General features: G+C 45.9%; 2 protein-coding genes across 4 annotated transcripts in view; one reads left to right on the forward strand and one right to left on the reverse strand.

The window, feature by feature from the left end:
• SYN3 (synapsin III) overlaps window positions 1-13,653 on the reverse strand; it is a 199,204-nt gene that overhangs the window by 79,738 nt on the left and 105,813 nt on the right. The gene's annotated exons all lie outside the window — the stretch shown is intronic.
• Window positions 12,551-13,653, forward strand: part of TIMP3 (TIMP metallopeptidase inhibitor 3) — a 38,373-nt gene continuing 37,270 nt past the window's right edge. The window contains exon 1 of the mRNA XM_057420477.1: window positions 12,551-12,774. Coding sequence (XP_057276460.1) covers window positions 12,651-12,774 — 124 coding nt within the window. The 5' untranslated portion in view covers window positions 12,551-12,650. The remainder of the gene's footprint in view (window positions 12,775-13,653) is intronic.

Below are 13,653 nucleotides of genomic sequence, written 5' to 3' on the forward strand. Positions count from 1 at the left end.
CTAGGACTTCAGCTTTGCCATTGTTACAGAGCTCACATTCCTGGGTCAGAAAAAAACCGTATTTTTGGGAAGGTTCAGTGGAAATGGTTTTGGGACTGTACCAAGGTCCTCCCAGGATTCCAGTTTTCTTAGTCTTAGCCTCAAAGGAATTTACAGCTGGCTCGGGCAGAGCTGGAAGTCCCCACAGGAAGGATTTTGTTGATACTCAGTCTTTGGAGGACAGTGAGCTTCTATGTGAAGGGCAACACATATATCTGGCCATGTTCACAGCACCACACCCGCTACTCCTCCAATGCAGATAGGGTTTCAAGGACTCACATAACTGTGTCCATCTGTCCAGGGATTATTAGGAAAACCTGTAGATGGTGTGTGTGGGAGGTTTCCGCCATCCATCCCTTCAGTTTGGACAGGGCTTATCTCCGTATGAAAGTGAAACAAGCAGCCAACACTGCTCTTAAAAATGGGGGGAGATCTTCAGCAATTAGCAGAACTCCCAGGAATCTGTGGGAAGTCAGAGACAACATGAGATAGCTGCTGTGCTCCCACTGCTGGGCTTCTCCCTACTGCAAGCAGCCTGTCTATGCTTCTGCTGACAGTGATGCTGACTAGAGAGTCCTGGCTGGGTCTCTATAGAGTGGAAAACGGCTCCTTGTGTAGCATAGCCTCACCTGATAAATACCTGCTGGGCACAGAGAATACGGATGAGCAGCTCATTAGGTCTGTTACAAGCAGACTGACAGCTTCCTGGAGCCAGAGCAGAGTGCTACAGGCAGTCTTGTCCAAGATATCCTGGTCAGTCTTTTATTTCCGGTCCAATACAAAACCAGGGATCTCTGCCCAATTAAAAACATAAATCTGGCCTCTGTCAGCTCAAGTAATAGTGCTCTCCTGTCCTTGAGGGACATAATAACTACCTTCTCCTCCTAAACAGCTTCCCAGGATTCCACATGTGACTCAAAGCCTTCTTAAATCTGTCAAGTGAAAATAAGGTTACTGATCTGATTCCCAGACGCTGGACTTAGTTTTCTTACAGAATGGAGCCAGCATCTCTTGCAGATCCCTTAAGGGTCCACATGTCTTTTTACTGTCGCCAGTCCCACATATACATAACTCTGAGCACACCATACACTTTGGGCCTCCACAGCACCCTCTACAGATTTGTACTAGGAGAGAAGGGGAGATACAGAGAGGGAATCCACAAGAAATTTAGGTGAAGAAAAAGTGCCATCTTTTGCTCATCTATCTGGAAAAATTTCATTGAAATAGGAGGAGTTGTCCTAAACCTTTAACCTTCATTTTGTAACCTGTGGTGCCTCTGGACATCACAGAATCATAGAATCAGCCAGGTTGGGAAAGCCCTTTAAGATCAAGTCCAACTATTACCCTAGGACTGCCAAGGCCACCACTAAACCATGTCACTGAGGGTCTCATCCATGCAGTTTTTGAACACTTCCAGAACCCTACAGCAAATTTTGTGGAAGATAAAGCATTGACATCAAATCATCACAGGAGCGTAAGGCAGGTAAGACTCAGACTCCCTGTGAGTATGAATGCCACTCGTTGCAAGTTTCTTCTCTCCTGGCTTTGCAGCTTTACTGCCACTGTGTTAATTTTCAACCCTCTCTAGCATGTACTCCGTGCCCTTTGGCAAGGACTTCCTCTGTGTGTTTTATATCAGTACAGTGTTTGGGACAATGTGGTTTTGGTTTTCCTACAGAAGAGCAGGGCCAATAAATAATGAAAGCATGTCAGTCATAGTCTTTATAGGAAAGGCAGTGTCCATGGGATGATAACATCTTTGGTGGATACCATAAAATTTTCAAGGATAAGTCATTCCCCTCATATACTTTAAGAAAAAACAACAAACCACTAACTTGGTATGCTAAGAACTTCTAATATGAATATATCTCCCTTATTTGGAAAAAAGCAAATTGTGCTTCCAGTTCCCTGATCCCACTTAATTTTTGACAGTTGACCTGCAGATTAGAGTTTTTCACATCATCTGTCAGCCCACAGAGAGCATCCCAAGGTTCAGTGTGTGTGAGAGATAGGAAAGGGACATTAGGAACAGGCCAACCACAAACAGCTAAAATTAGCTCTGAGAACTGGAGTGCTGATGTCTCTGAGGAACACTAGTCAAAGAAAGAAAATAGTTGTTTGCTAAACTCCCACTTATTCTACTGCCTCTTAGGACTCTTGGCGCATATCCCTGCCCAGACATCCTACGAGGCTGTTTAAGAGGATTTCCCCCACCCCTTCCCCCTCCACTGGCCATCATTTTCCTCTTTTGCAACTGCAGTACAGAACGATTTGGGATTCCTTCTCCAGCAGCAAGATGCTGACTGGAAACAGGAAACAGAGGGGCTCTGCAGAGCTCAGCCTCTGTGACAACACGGACGTCACACCCACATGCAGGCAGAGATGCTTCTCACATATGGCAATGATCAGCAGCTCCCCCTTTTTCTCCCTTTCCCTCTTCCCCAGAAGGGCTTACAAAGCTCTAGAGGAGCCATTTATTGAGTTAGAAGCAGTCTTTAGAAAACACGGCTGTGTGAGGCCTCAGTTATTATGGAACATGATTTCTTGCATAATTCTGTCAGATTCTCTGAGGCCAGTAAATTTGAGACTGTAAATCTTCACGTGACCAGAGCATATGGCCTTAGAATAAGACATGAAGTGAATTACAGAGAGACAGCCTATCTTCTGCAGAATTTGATTAAGGGAATCCTTTGAGAACTATCCCTTACATTCAGCCATAGGCATAGCTTTAACTGCTGCCCTCCCTCCTCTTTCCCAGAAATGCCAGATAGAATAAGGTTGGAATAACAAGAATAAGGGGTGTGTGGGAGAAGTTGTTTAAAGTAATCGCATTGATACTTGTGGAAACACCTTAGGGGAGTTGAAGTCGTTGTCTGTGTTAAGGAGCTAGGTTCTGCCTCCACAAGGAGAATGAAATGCTCTTGTATTCACTGGGAATAAGTTTTTGCTTCCTCCAGCCAGCTCTCTGTGGTGCTATTTCCTTACAGCCATGAACAGCGAATGTTGTACTAGCCCCTCTAGACTAAGTTGCCACTATATATAATGTTCAGGGGTGAAGGTTTATTCTGGATGGGGAAACCAATTCCCTTCCAAGCCTGCTCCTTATCCTTCCATAGGCAGGCTGTGCTCTTCTTGACGATCCTGCTTCTTTGGCACAATAAATTCCCTTAAACAAAAGTGAAGTTTTGCAAGTATCAGTGGAAGAAGGTTTTCTTGAGCATTAGATCATTTAATCTGAACAGTGGGAGAGAGAATCGCAATGCCTTCAGAAGGTGTATCCATAGCTATCCTATGAGATAAGGGAGGTGAGATTAGTGCCTTCTATTCTAGCTGCAGTAAGGATTTGCCTGCATTGAGCAGACCTTCTTCCCTCCCCTCCCTTTCTACTCACTGGGGTTATGGTGGTTCTACTGAACTTGAACAGAGAGAATGGGAAGCAAGATTTTGCTTAAAAAAAAGGATCCACAGAACACAAAGTCACATTTCAAGTGAAAATACAGAAAATGCTTGTCAAACTACTATCTTTCATGCTGTTGGGTGCTGGAGAACCACTTCTCTGTTGGTAGAAACTGCTGTTGCTCAGACCCTTTTTTGATTGTTTCCCAGTAATCATCAAGTGAGCAAACTGTAGATCCCTCCTGTGCATTGCAAAACTTTGTCACTGAGGGCACTTTCCTCACTGACCTCAGCTAGGTGTCTAGGGAGAGCCCTAGCCTGCGTGGTGAGAGTTCTATCTCTTCTTGCAGTTAGCTTTAAGCATTGCTTACAATCATTGCTGCAGATGCTGGGAGATGGCAAGAATGGGAGCTATTCTGTGGAGCAGCCTCTTGGCCAACTGTCAGCCCTAGACACAACAGTCATCAATGGAGAGGAAAGGAGAGGAAATGTACTGTGTTAAGATAGTGTTGGACATCTGTTACCACTAAAAATGTTCAGTACCTCTCCGGCTGCTTAGCCTCTTGTTACGAACCACTGCACTGAAGCAGTCCAGGCTCTCACATCAGGGCACTAGGGCTGCCAACCCCTGGCCAACACTCTCTGTGAGATTCGATGGCATTTTTACTAGGGGCAGAGCTACAGAGAGGTGTTCTCTTGCTCAGGGCACATGTTCAAGCTTTGGTAATTTCACAGCTCAGCTCCTGGTATGTGATCTGTGCATACATTCATAGAATCATAGAATAGTTTGGGTTGGAAGGGACCTTTAAGATCATTTAGTTCCAATCCCCCTGCCATGGGCAGGGACACTTTCCAATAGAAGAGGTTGCTTCCTGGCAGCTCTGAGTAGTTCTCATTGCTGTCTCTGCTATGCACTGCAAGTCCTTCTTTCTGGGTAGTACCAGGAGGATGCAAGTACCCTCACTCAAACCGTGTGTCTCTCCCTCAGAAGAGCACTCCCACTATGAGCTAGCATGTTTTTCTTGCTACAGACTGAGTTAAAATCAGAAAGAGCTGAACTGTCAGTACAGGACACTGTTAACGTTCTGCTAATAAAGGATGTGATCATAATCCTAACCCTACAGTGCCTGGTAAAGATACTTTTATTCATTGCAAAGGAAAAACAGGAAGTTTGTTCTGTATCTGGTTACAGATTAACTCTTGCTGCACAATACTTGTTATCACTCGCAATGAAATGGAAACCAAGGCTACTTTGCTAAATGGACAGAAAGGTTCTATAATTACACTGTGATGTCTTTGCATACTTCTGCATCCCCCACTGAAACACCCCTCAGAAGCACATAGAAAGGCATAACTAAGTGGTAGAGGCAGTCAGATTAAAGGAAAGGGGAGGAGGGGCTGTAGATTGTTACCTCTGTCTTCAGTGGAGAAAGAATACTGTTTTCACACATCTGTGCTAAATCAAACACTGATCTTTTCATTCCTGACATTAATACATTAGGTGTGGAACTCGCACGTGAAAAGGTCCTTTGAGGAATGTATTGTTCTCCACTCAAGGAAAAGCAACAAACAAATGAAAGAGCCTTTACTCCAGGCTGCTGATCTACCATCTCCTCATCTTGTGTCTCACACTGTATGCCAAGATATATGGAGAAAAAATCCAAAAGAGTGAGGAAACAGAAATGCTGCCTTTTGCTCCAGAGAAGAAAGAGATTTGTCCTTGAAATCTCAGATGAAAAATCCCCTAGCTTCTACTGGCTGGGACCATGAATGTGCAGGAAGGCCCTGGTGTAAGTGAGTAGTCAGCTACTGTTTAGAATACAGCATTGATTTGGGAACACAGGAACAAAAGCACTGAAAAAGTCAATTTGGATTTAGAAAGGAAAAAAATCCTATGCCAAGGCAACAATCTCTGTTGGGATCTCCCCACAGAGGAACGGCTGCTCACTTTTGACACCTATGTGCTGACATGCATGACAGAAATCACCGAGTTCATTCCCTCCTGGAACACTATCTTCATCATTAGAGTCCATTTTTGTAACTAACAAACACCTTTACTTGCAGTTTCAGGGGTGAAACTAGTAATACCTGGACTATGGGGATGAAGTGAGTGGCTTATTCTTGCAGGAAGTTTTTGCAGGTTTTGCAGGGAGAAGCAAGAGACAGCAACTTTTTTTGCAGCTGCACATGCTCTGCAGGTAAAGACCCTTCCTACAGACCTGACAGCCTCACACTGTTTTCAGGCTCATTAATGTATCAAAAAGAGGAATGCCAACCCCCTGGTGCTGCTCTTTCTGCTCTTCACAAGTATGATGATTTCAGAAGGTTCCAACATGCTTTAAAATCAGTGCTATATCCTAGGGCCTGGGTGGCCTACTACCTAGAGGGACTGCAGCTCTGCTAGCCACAGAATGGTCTAAGAGATACAGGATTATGGTCTCCCACCTGGGATCTTTCTCTACCTCCCTACACTCAGGTGGGTTTGTGGAAAGCACTCTGATGTGTGGGAGAAGGATTATGCTGGGAGGTAAGGGAGTGGGCTCAGTTCATGTCCTCAGAAGGCTGGTGAGAGGCAGAGAGATGAGGGGAGTAGGATCTGGTTGCTCAACATGCCAGAAAGGTCATATCATCAGGCCAGTCATCTTCCCTCCCAAGAGAGGCTGAATTCATCTCCTGCTCCTCCGTGGCCATTCAGCACTGTGAGAAGCCAGGCCAGCTCTTGACAAAAGACTAGGGATGCAGTGACCAGCCACCTCAAATGATAAAAGTGGAAAATAGGAAGATGAAATTCTGTGCTGTGCCAGGAGGACTTGAAAGCAGCAAGATACTGCCTTAGCACTGCCAAGCAGAGTAAACCTCATCACAGGGAGAGCAACCTGTTGTGATTAGAGAGACTTGCCAGTCTGCTGGGCTGTCTGCCTGCTAAACGTCAGGGAGTTGTTTGGACCCCCACAAGTACTCCCAGTAACTGCAGTGGCCAGTACTCAAATGCAAACCCTCTCTCACAGAAAGAGACATATCCTGTACAATGCCTAGGAAGAAGCACTATGAGTAAATGATATAGTGAGAGATAGAGAAGCTGTAAGTGCTGTCCCACACTTGAATTTGGGCAGGAAATGAAGGCTACAGTGAAAGAAAGCAATGAGATCTCTGATGACCACACCAGCCTTTAGGCTCTTATCGAAAGGAAGGCTGCCCCATAGCTCCTCATGGAGCTGATATAGGGAGCAGATGTTACTGCTTTAGTGTGTCTACCCATTCTTCCTCAACTCCCCTCCATTGTCTTCTTCAAGTTATGCTGATGGAAATGTCAAACCTCGATTGCAGCCATGAATCTGCTCATGAACTCTGCTGGCCACAATGCCACAGAGCTGCCTTAAAGCTCTCTTAAAAATGTGAGGCATTCCAGTCATTTTAATTACTGTGCATTGCATAAGCCAGAAACCAGTTCATACAAAGGAACAACAGAAAAGTGATTTTCAATCGCTCTCACTCTCTTCTCTTCTTAGTGTGAGCCTCCAAAGCTCTGGGAACACCAGCCCTTATTACCATTTGAAGCACTTCATCTATCTGAAATCTCTTTGTTCAGTCACTTAAAGCTATTGATGCAGTTTAGAAGGGTTTAAAAAGGAAAAACAAAACTTCAATTTGGAAATGGCTACAGCAGCATGAAAGGAAAGCAAGAGAAATGGAAAAACTATTATAAACAAAAATGAGGGAAAATTAATTGCTTGGAATGAGACACAGGCAGGTAGAACCAAGCAAATCATGTTGTGTCCTTCCCCCCCCCCAAACTCTGTCAGGCCATCTAATCATGGCCTCCTGGCTTGAACTCTGCATGGTACTGAGCCCTTTGGCCCTGATCCAGGAATGCACTTAAGCTTATATTTAACTTCGTGCATGTAAATGGTCCTGTTGACTTCAGTAGAGCATCTTGTGTGCTTAAAGTTGAACATGTGCCTTAGTGTTTTGCTGGACTGGGGCCAAAGAGCAGTCATGTGCAGGAAACATTTTCAGCTTGATAAGGCTGTTAAAAGATATTTCCTGGTTGCCCTTCTACAGCTGATGCCACATCACAGCCTGACTGGAGATCCCCCCCACTACCGAGAGGGTGATTTCATATTTTACAATCCTTTCTGAAGTGATATTCCTGCAACACATGGTGCCTATGTTCTGATCCTGGGCTGGGCGCTCTCAGGAAGCACAATCTGTAAAGTTTCCTTGAAGTCTGAACATACAGTATAGAACCGTTAGAGCTGATGAAGGTTTAACGGCGTACCTCTAATTAAAAGCTTGGGAATGGGATAGAGTGCTACCTATGTCTGGCTTGCAGACAGGAAGGTGACACAATTCCTTTGCAACCTCAGAGAAAGAGATCAAATGTTTGGGTTTTTTTTTAATATGTTTTTATAGAATCAAAGACATTTTTGAAGAAAGAGACTTCTTGTTTTAAGTAGCATGTTAAGTTCACTGATACAATGGAGGAAATAAATGAGGATTTTTTTTCAACCTTTGTCACACATGAATCGTATCAAATCCAAACATTTTGAACAAAACAGTCTTCTCAGATGATATTGTCAGGAAAAGAACAGACATTCTGAAAAAGAAATAGATAATCATGAAATACAAGAATCTTTCTCCAGTGCAAGCATGATCAATCCGTACTACCATATGCGATGGCACTGAGTGTGCTGTAAAAAAGGACATCATATGGCTCTGAAAGTACCTATTCTTTCCTCCTCATAAAAGCAGAAAAACAGTGACATCTCTTAGGGGATGTGATGCTGAGCTGGTGTGGGAGATACGAGGATTGTCAGCTTGAAGTTTTTCGGACAAGAGGAAGCCTTTGAGTAAGTTGGCAGCTGGACAGCGTAGAATGCTAACAGCAGGACTCCACACTCATGAATCAAGTGAAGTTACTGAGGAAAAGTTAAAATGGAAAAATGCCCATACTCCTAAGCTTTTAAAATTAATATATTGTTAAGGAGGTGACAGTACCGTTTGGATCATAAGCTGAAGGCTCCTGACTTCATTCATGCCATGCCCAGTTTAAACCAGCTGAGGTCTGCTGATGAGCGGGAGTGTTTTCAGCCACTACATGTGTCAGGGTTATTTTTCTCTAGTGGTGGTGATAGTGGGGGGTATTTCTTGTTCTCACTCCCTCTTTTTTCCTGCTTTTCTTTCCTCTCCCTCTCTTTCTGCTTTGTTTTGGTTTTGGTTTTTTTTGGCCAGCAGTTCCTGTAGTTTGACGAAGCCCTTCTGTACTACTTACATTCAAATGCTTTTGTCAGTTCTCAGGCAGCCCGCACAATGAAATGTGAATAGAAAGGAATATGCCTTTAGTTCATTTACAGCAACACCTTATGCCTCTGGAAGGAATATCCCAAACTGCTTTTATCTCAGCATCTGCAGTTAGCTCCAAGTTAGTCCTTCCCAGCCACAAGCAGGACTTGTGGAAGTAAATGATATTGTTAATATGCTCCTGATGTACTCTTCAGTGAGTATCTATGATATCAGAAGGTAGGGCTCTCTCCTGAATTTTAAATAACACACCTGGCTTAACATATTTCCTTTTCCAGATTCGGTTCTTCAGATACTGCAATGAACCTAGCTTGAGCTGCTTCTTGCCTTTTGTAACCATCTCTTGCAGCGCAGTGCCCCCTAGCACTGTGTCTACACATTCGTGCAGGATGGAGGAAGGGAAGAAGGCGTCTTTGCTCAGTCAACAACACCTGCATGACATGGCTTTCCCTGGGAATTTTCACACCAACTATTGACCCATCCCGGTCATGCTTAGCTTGTGGGATCCGAGAAGATCACAGCATGAAGTGGTGTAGTTGCCCAGTAAAGCAGAGAGATGCTTAATTGTGTTCAACAGTGTGTTCTTGGTGGAGGACTGGAATAGCACTGATTTTTTCATTTGGTCACATTAACCAAATGTGAACTCTAATTTTCTCATATGAAGGTCAAGGTCTCTGTTTCCTCCTTCTTTCTCTGCTACATTTTGGTGGACATATAAGGCTTAAAGTTTTATCTAGTCAAAGGAGAGGAATGCTAGGTTTTATTTTATTTTTTTTTTTCCTTTGCAGTTTCTCCCATGCAGCATAGAACAAGAATTCAGGCAGAGCTCTTCTTTCAGTTCCCTTACTGACTTTCTGTGTTATTTTGACACCATTATCAAATTTTCTCATACAAATAAACACTCAGACGCCCTACCTGGCTCTTCCAGAGTGAGAGAGGCTAATATAGCACACAAGATTTCTATTTACTGATAACAAGACAAATGTACAGGCAGGTGAAATTATTTAACCAAGGCCTGCCAGCAGGCCGATGGTCAGAATGAGCTTTTGTTATTATTGTACAGTATACAGTCCTGGTTGAAAACCTGCATCCCTACTACTAACAGAGAAGTTAATCTCTTTGTAAAAGCGTATCTAAGTGTCCAACAAGCTGGTGAATCAGCTAAACCTTAACTGAGAGGACACAGGTATTACCTGTCCGGGCAATGCTAATACATGCATTAAAAAAAATTCTGGATCACCTCTCAAATAATGGTATGGAAGCTTTGCCACAGAGACAGCCTGCACACCATCCCTTCCACACAGATGTGCCCTGCCACTGGATCAAGTGGTGGCACCTCTTTTCATCCTGAAAAGTAATGGCAGATTGCTTCTCAGTTTGAACTAATTCCTCTAAACGGCACATACTTGGTGTTACTTTAACAAGCTTGGTCAGTCTGACTGAAAATGATCTACTTCCATGCCTTGGAGGGCTCCATATAACTGCAGTAACTTCTAGCCCCCCTCCTCTCCCTCTTCCCTCTTGAGAAGATGACTGAAGGGTTTGTTTTTCAGTCTCTTCTGAATGTGTCCTGCATCTCTGTGTTACAGACACTCAGCATATACACAGTACCCAATGTAAAGCTTATTACAAAGCATACAGCTTGTTAGAACTCAGAACATGCAGGAAAGGTGTTATTATAGAAATGAAGAAACATACTCAGAGGAGTTACTTGCCCAGAGAGTGAAGGGAGGTGGTGGTGGAGCTTTGATTATAATCTAGTTGTGTGTGGGCCAAACTCTTTCTTATTTACACCAGTGTCAAGTTATGGAATAACTCCACTTCCCTCAGATATTGATCTGAGATGCTGATGGACCAGGTGTATCATGATGTTTGTGATACCCAGCCTTTTATAACAACAAAAGAAAAATGAAAGTGCCAGACACACCTCATTTTTCTTCCATGTTACTCTGCTGAGATCAGTGAAGTTGTTCCGTGTTTACACTCGGTGAGATTGAAATGACAGTCCAATCTGATGGATTCAACTTCGGCTGCAGTACTTTGAGCAGACAGTCCAAGTACCTAAAGAGGTTTTTTTTGCACAGTTTCTCATACAGCAATTTGGAACACAATTCGAACACTGACGGGACTAAATTAAATGTCCTGTTTAATACCCTACTTCATGATCCGTTAGCACCCCCACATCACCTAATTTTTTCCGTGTGTTCATTAATACACATTCCTGAGAAGCTCCCATCACTATTATCCCCATTACACAGACTGGGATTTGAAGCAGTGAGGCAAAGCTGTCACACAGGTTGTCTGTGTCACAGCAAGGGTAGGAATCTGCACTCCCCACTGTTAGCATTGTAACTTTGATCTCTACTAGCAACACCCATCTTGGAGCTTTTGTGTGTGCTCCAAATAAAAGCCTATGTTTCCATAAGACTGGAGGTTTTAGTTTTATGTGGACAGTATGATTAAAGAAAAGGTGTAGGCAGGCTGTGCTTCACCCAGATGGAGCAGAATTGTAAATCTGAAGACTTAGCTGACTATTTAGAAATTCAGGACAGCTGGTCCCTGGCCTTTAATACCAGCATAATTTATAACTAGACACGCTTAAGTCTTGTAAACCCCATGGAAAGTACTCTGACATTATATACACTGGTTTGATACTGTGATTAATCACCCCTCGGTCCCCTTTGCAGGATAATAAGGCTGTCTGTATCTTGCAGCTGGCAATCCCCTTCCTTACAGTCCCATCTCTTCTATAACATTTACATTTCTACAGCTGACATAAATTTACAGTTCCAAAAGCGGATAAGGGAAAACAAAACAAACAGGACTTTTCTATAAATTCCACTAAAGCTGCTCTGCTAAAATATACTTTGAGGTGAAATGTTGGGAGTGCCCGGGTAGATATGACACTGCTTTTGCCAGCTTGGTTTTAGCAGTTTATGACCCCTTTCTGACCGAGAGCCGTGAGAAGGGGAAGCAGTGGGTAATGATGTGACAGGAGAAGGAGCATTTGAGCAAGAGTATACGCCCATGGCATGCGGCTTGGAACCCGATGATCTTAAGGTCCTTTCCAACCCAAACCATTCTACGATTCTATTAAAACCCGCAGGATGCAGTCCTGCTTTCTGGTTCAGCTAGGTCTTCACCTTATTTTCCTCCCAGCAGAACAGCAAACCCCTCGCGTTTTCCAGGTGCCTCTTCGCACCCTGAGGTGCGGAGCGGGCAGCCGAGGGAACGCCGAGGGTCCCGGCTGAAGAGGAACACACAGGCTCCTCAGGGCCAGACCCTTCTGGGCACTGACGGCTGCGGGACGGATACTCGCGGGTACAACTAGCTGTGAGAGTGCAGCGCGCACACTCACCTCGGTGGCACCGTGACGGGACGGGCCACGGGCTGTGACGGGCCACTTCTCCTCAGAGCCCCGGCTACCTGCGCCACGACTGGCAGGCCACCCGCCCCACCGCCGCCCGCACTCAACCAAGCGGCGCTCCCCGCACTATTCCGTATAAGGCGCTGAAGCCGCGGCCCCGCCCCGCCCCATTCCGTCCCGTCCCGTCCCGTTCCGCTGGCCGCTCCCGCCGATGAGGTAATGCGGGGTTCCCATTGGTCCGGGGCGGCGGCGCCCCCGGAGTCCGAGAGGGCGCGATCCAGGCTATAACTCCGCTCACCGGCGCTCCGTGGTGCAGTGTAGCTCTGCACGGCTCGTAACTGCACCCTCTGCGTACTTGCTCTTCCATCAGGCTCGCACCTGAGCTAAGGCTGTACTGCTGAGGCCAGCGAGACAGAGGGGTAGTGTGAGGAGGCAGGCAGGCGGTCACAGCGCACGGGGTGTTAGGAGGTGAGAGTAAAGTGAGGCGAAGAGAAGCGCGGCTGCCTTCCTGCTCCGCACAAGTGAGGAGGCACCCCGGGGGGGCAACATGACGGCGTGGCTGAGCTTCCTCGTCGTGTTTCTCTGCAGCTGGAGCCTGCGGGACTTGGTGGTGGAGGCTTGCACTTGCGTCCCCATCCACCCGCAGGACGCGTTCTGCAACTCCGACATCGGTAAGTACCGTGGGTGGCGACTGCCGCCCCTCAGCCTCCCCTCAGCCTGAGGCGGCCCCGCCGGGGCTGGAGGGGCTCCCCGGGGGACTCGGCGCTTGCCCTGTTGCTCGCGTGTTTAGAAAGTTCCGCGGGACCCTGAGGGGTGCGGGCAGCAGTCGAGCTGTCACTACAAGCGAGTCTTCGTCCTGCAGGTCACCCGATGGAGTGGAGGTGTGGGTTAAACCTGTGAGGGGTGACCTGCCCTTGCAAGATGGGTAACGGCTCCGTAGCTGCTGTATATGCCTGGGTGGAGAGGTGTGTGGTGGCGGACCCCCTTATCTCTCCTGAGGCAGCAGGTCCTGTCCCATGGCAGTGGTGCCAGCCTCTCCAAGAAATACTTGTAAGAAATCAGTAATTGTGAGAGTGGCTTGTTTCCTACAGCAAAACAAAAACACAATTGGAGGTGTGGGCAGGCAAAATTTCCTCCACAGCCTGGTGGCAGTTACTAGGAGGCAGGATTAGGACAAGTTCTTTCAAGCTGGGAAACTGCATGTGGCGGTTGGTGTGAAAGGTAGAGCTCATATGGATCGGTGGTGCTGCACCAGTCGCTTTGGGGAGGGCTGGAGAAGCAGGCAGCAAGTGTCTTTCTGCATGCTGTATTGTGATCTTTGCAGCTGTGGGAGGTGTGCAAACGTGCATGCTTTTTGGAAAGTCGAACACTTTCGTTGGCTCCTTGCTGATGGTCTCTGCTGTGGATTTTAGCACCCCTAGGGATCTTTACTACACTATCTTTAGGGGACAAGTGTTCTCAGAATCTCTGAGGAGGAGGTAGTGGAGAGTCTGGTCTCAGATTGTAGCCAAGGGTGGTTAACCAAATATGGTTGCTACTTGGTAAGTGTC

The sequence above is a fragment of the Pezoporus wallicus genome, unplaced genomic scaffold, assembly GCF_028554395.1.
Source record: "Pezoporus wallicus isolate ANWC-B61680 ecotype Strahan unplaced genomic scaffold, APGP_CSIRO_Pwel_v1 contig_2871, whole genome shotgun sequence".
Lineage (NCBI taxonomy): Eukaryota > Metazoa > Chordata > Aves > Psittaciformes > Psittacidae > Pezoporus > Pezoporus wallicus.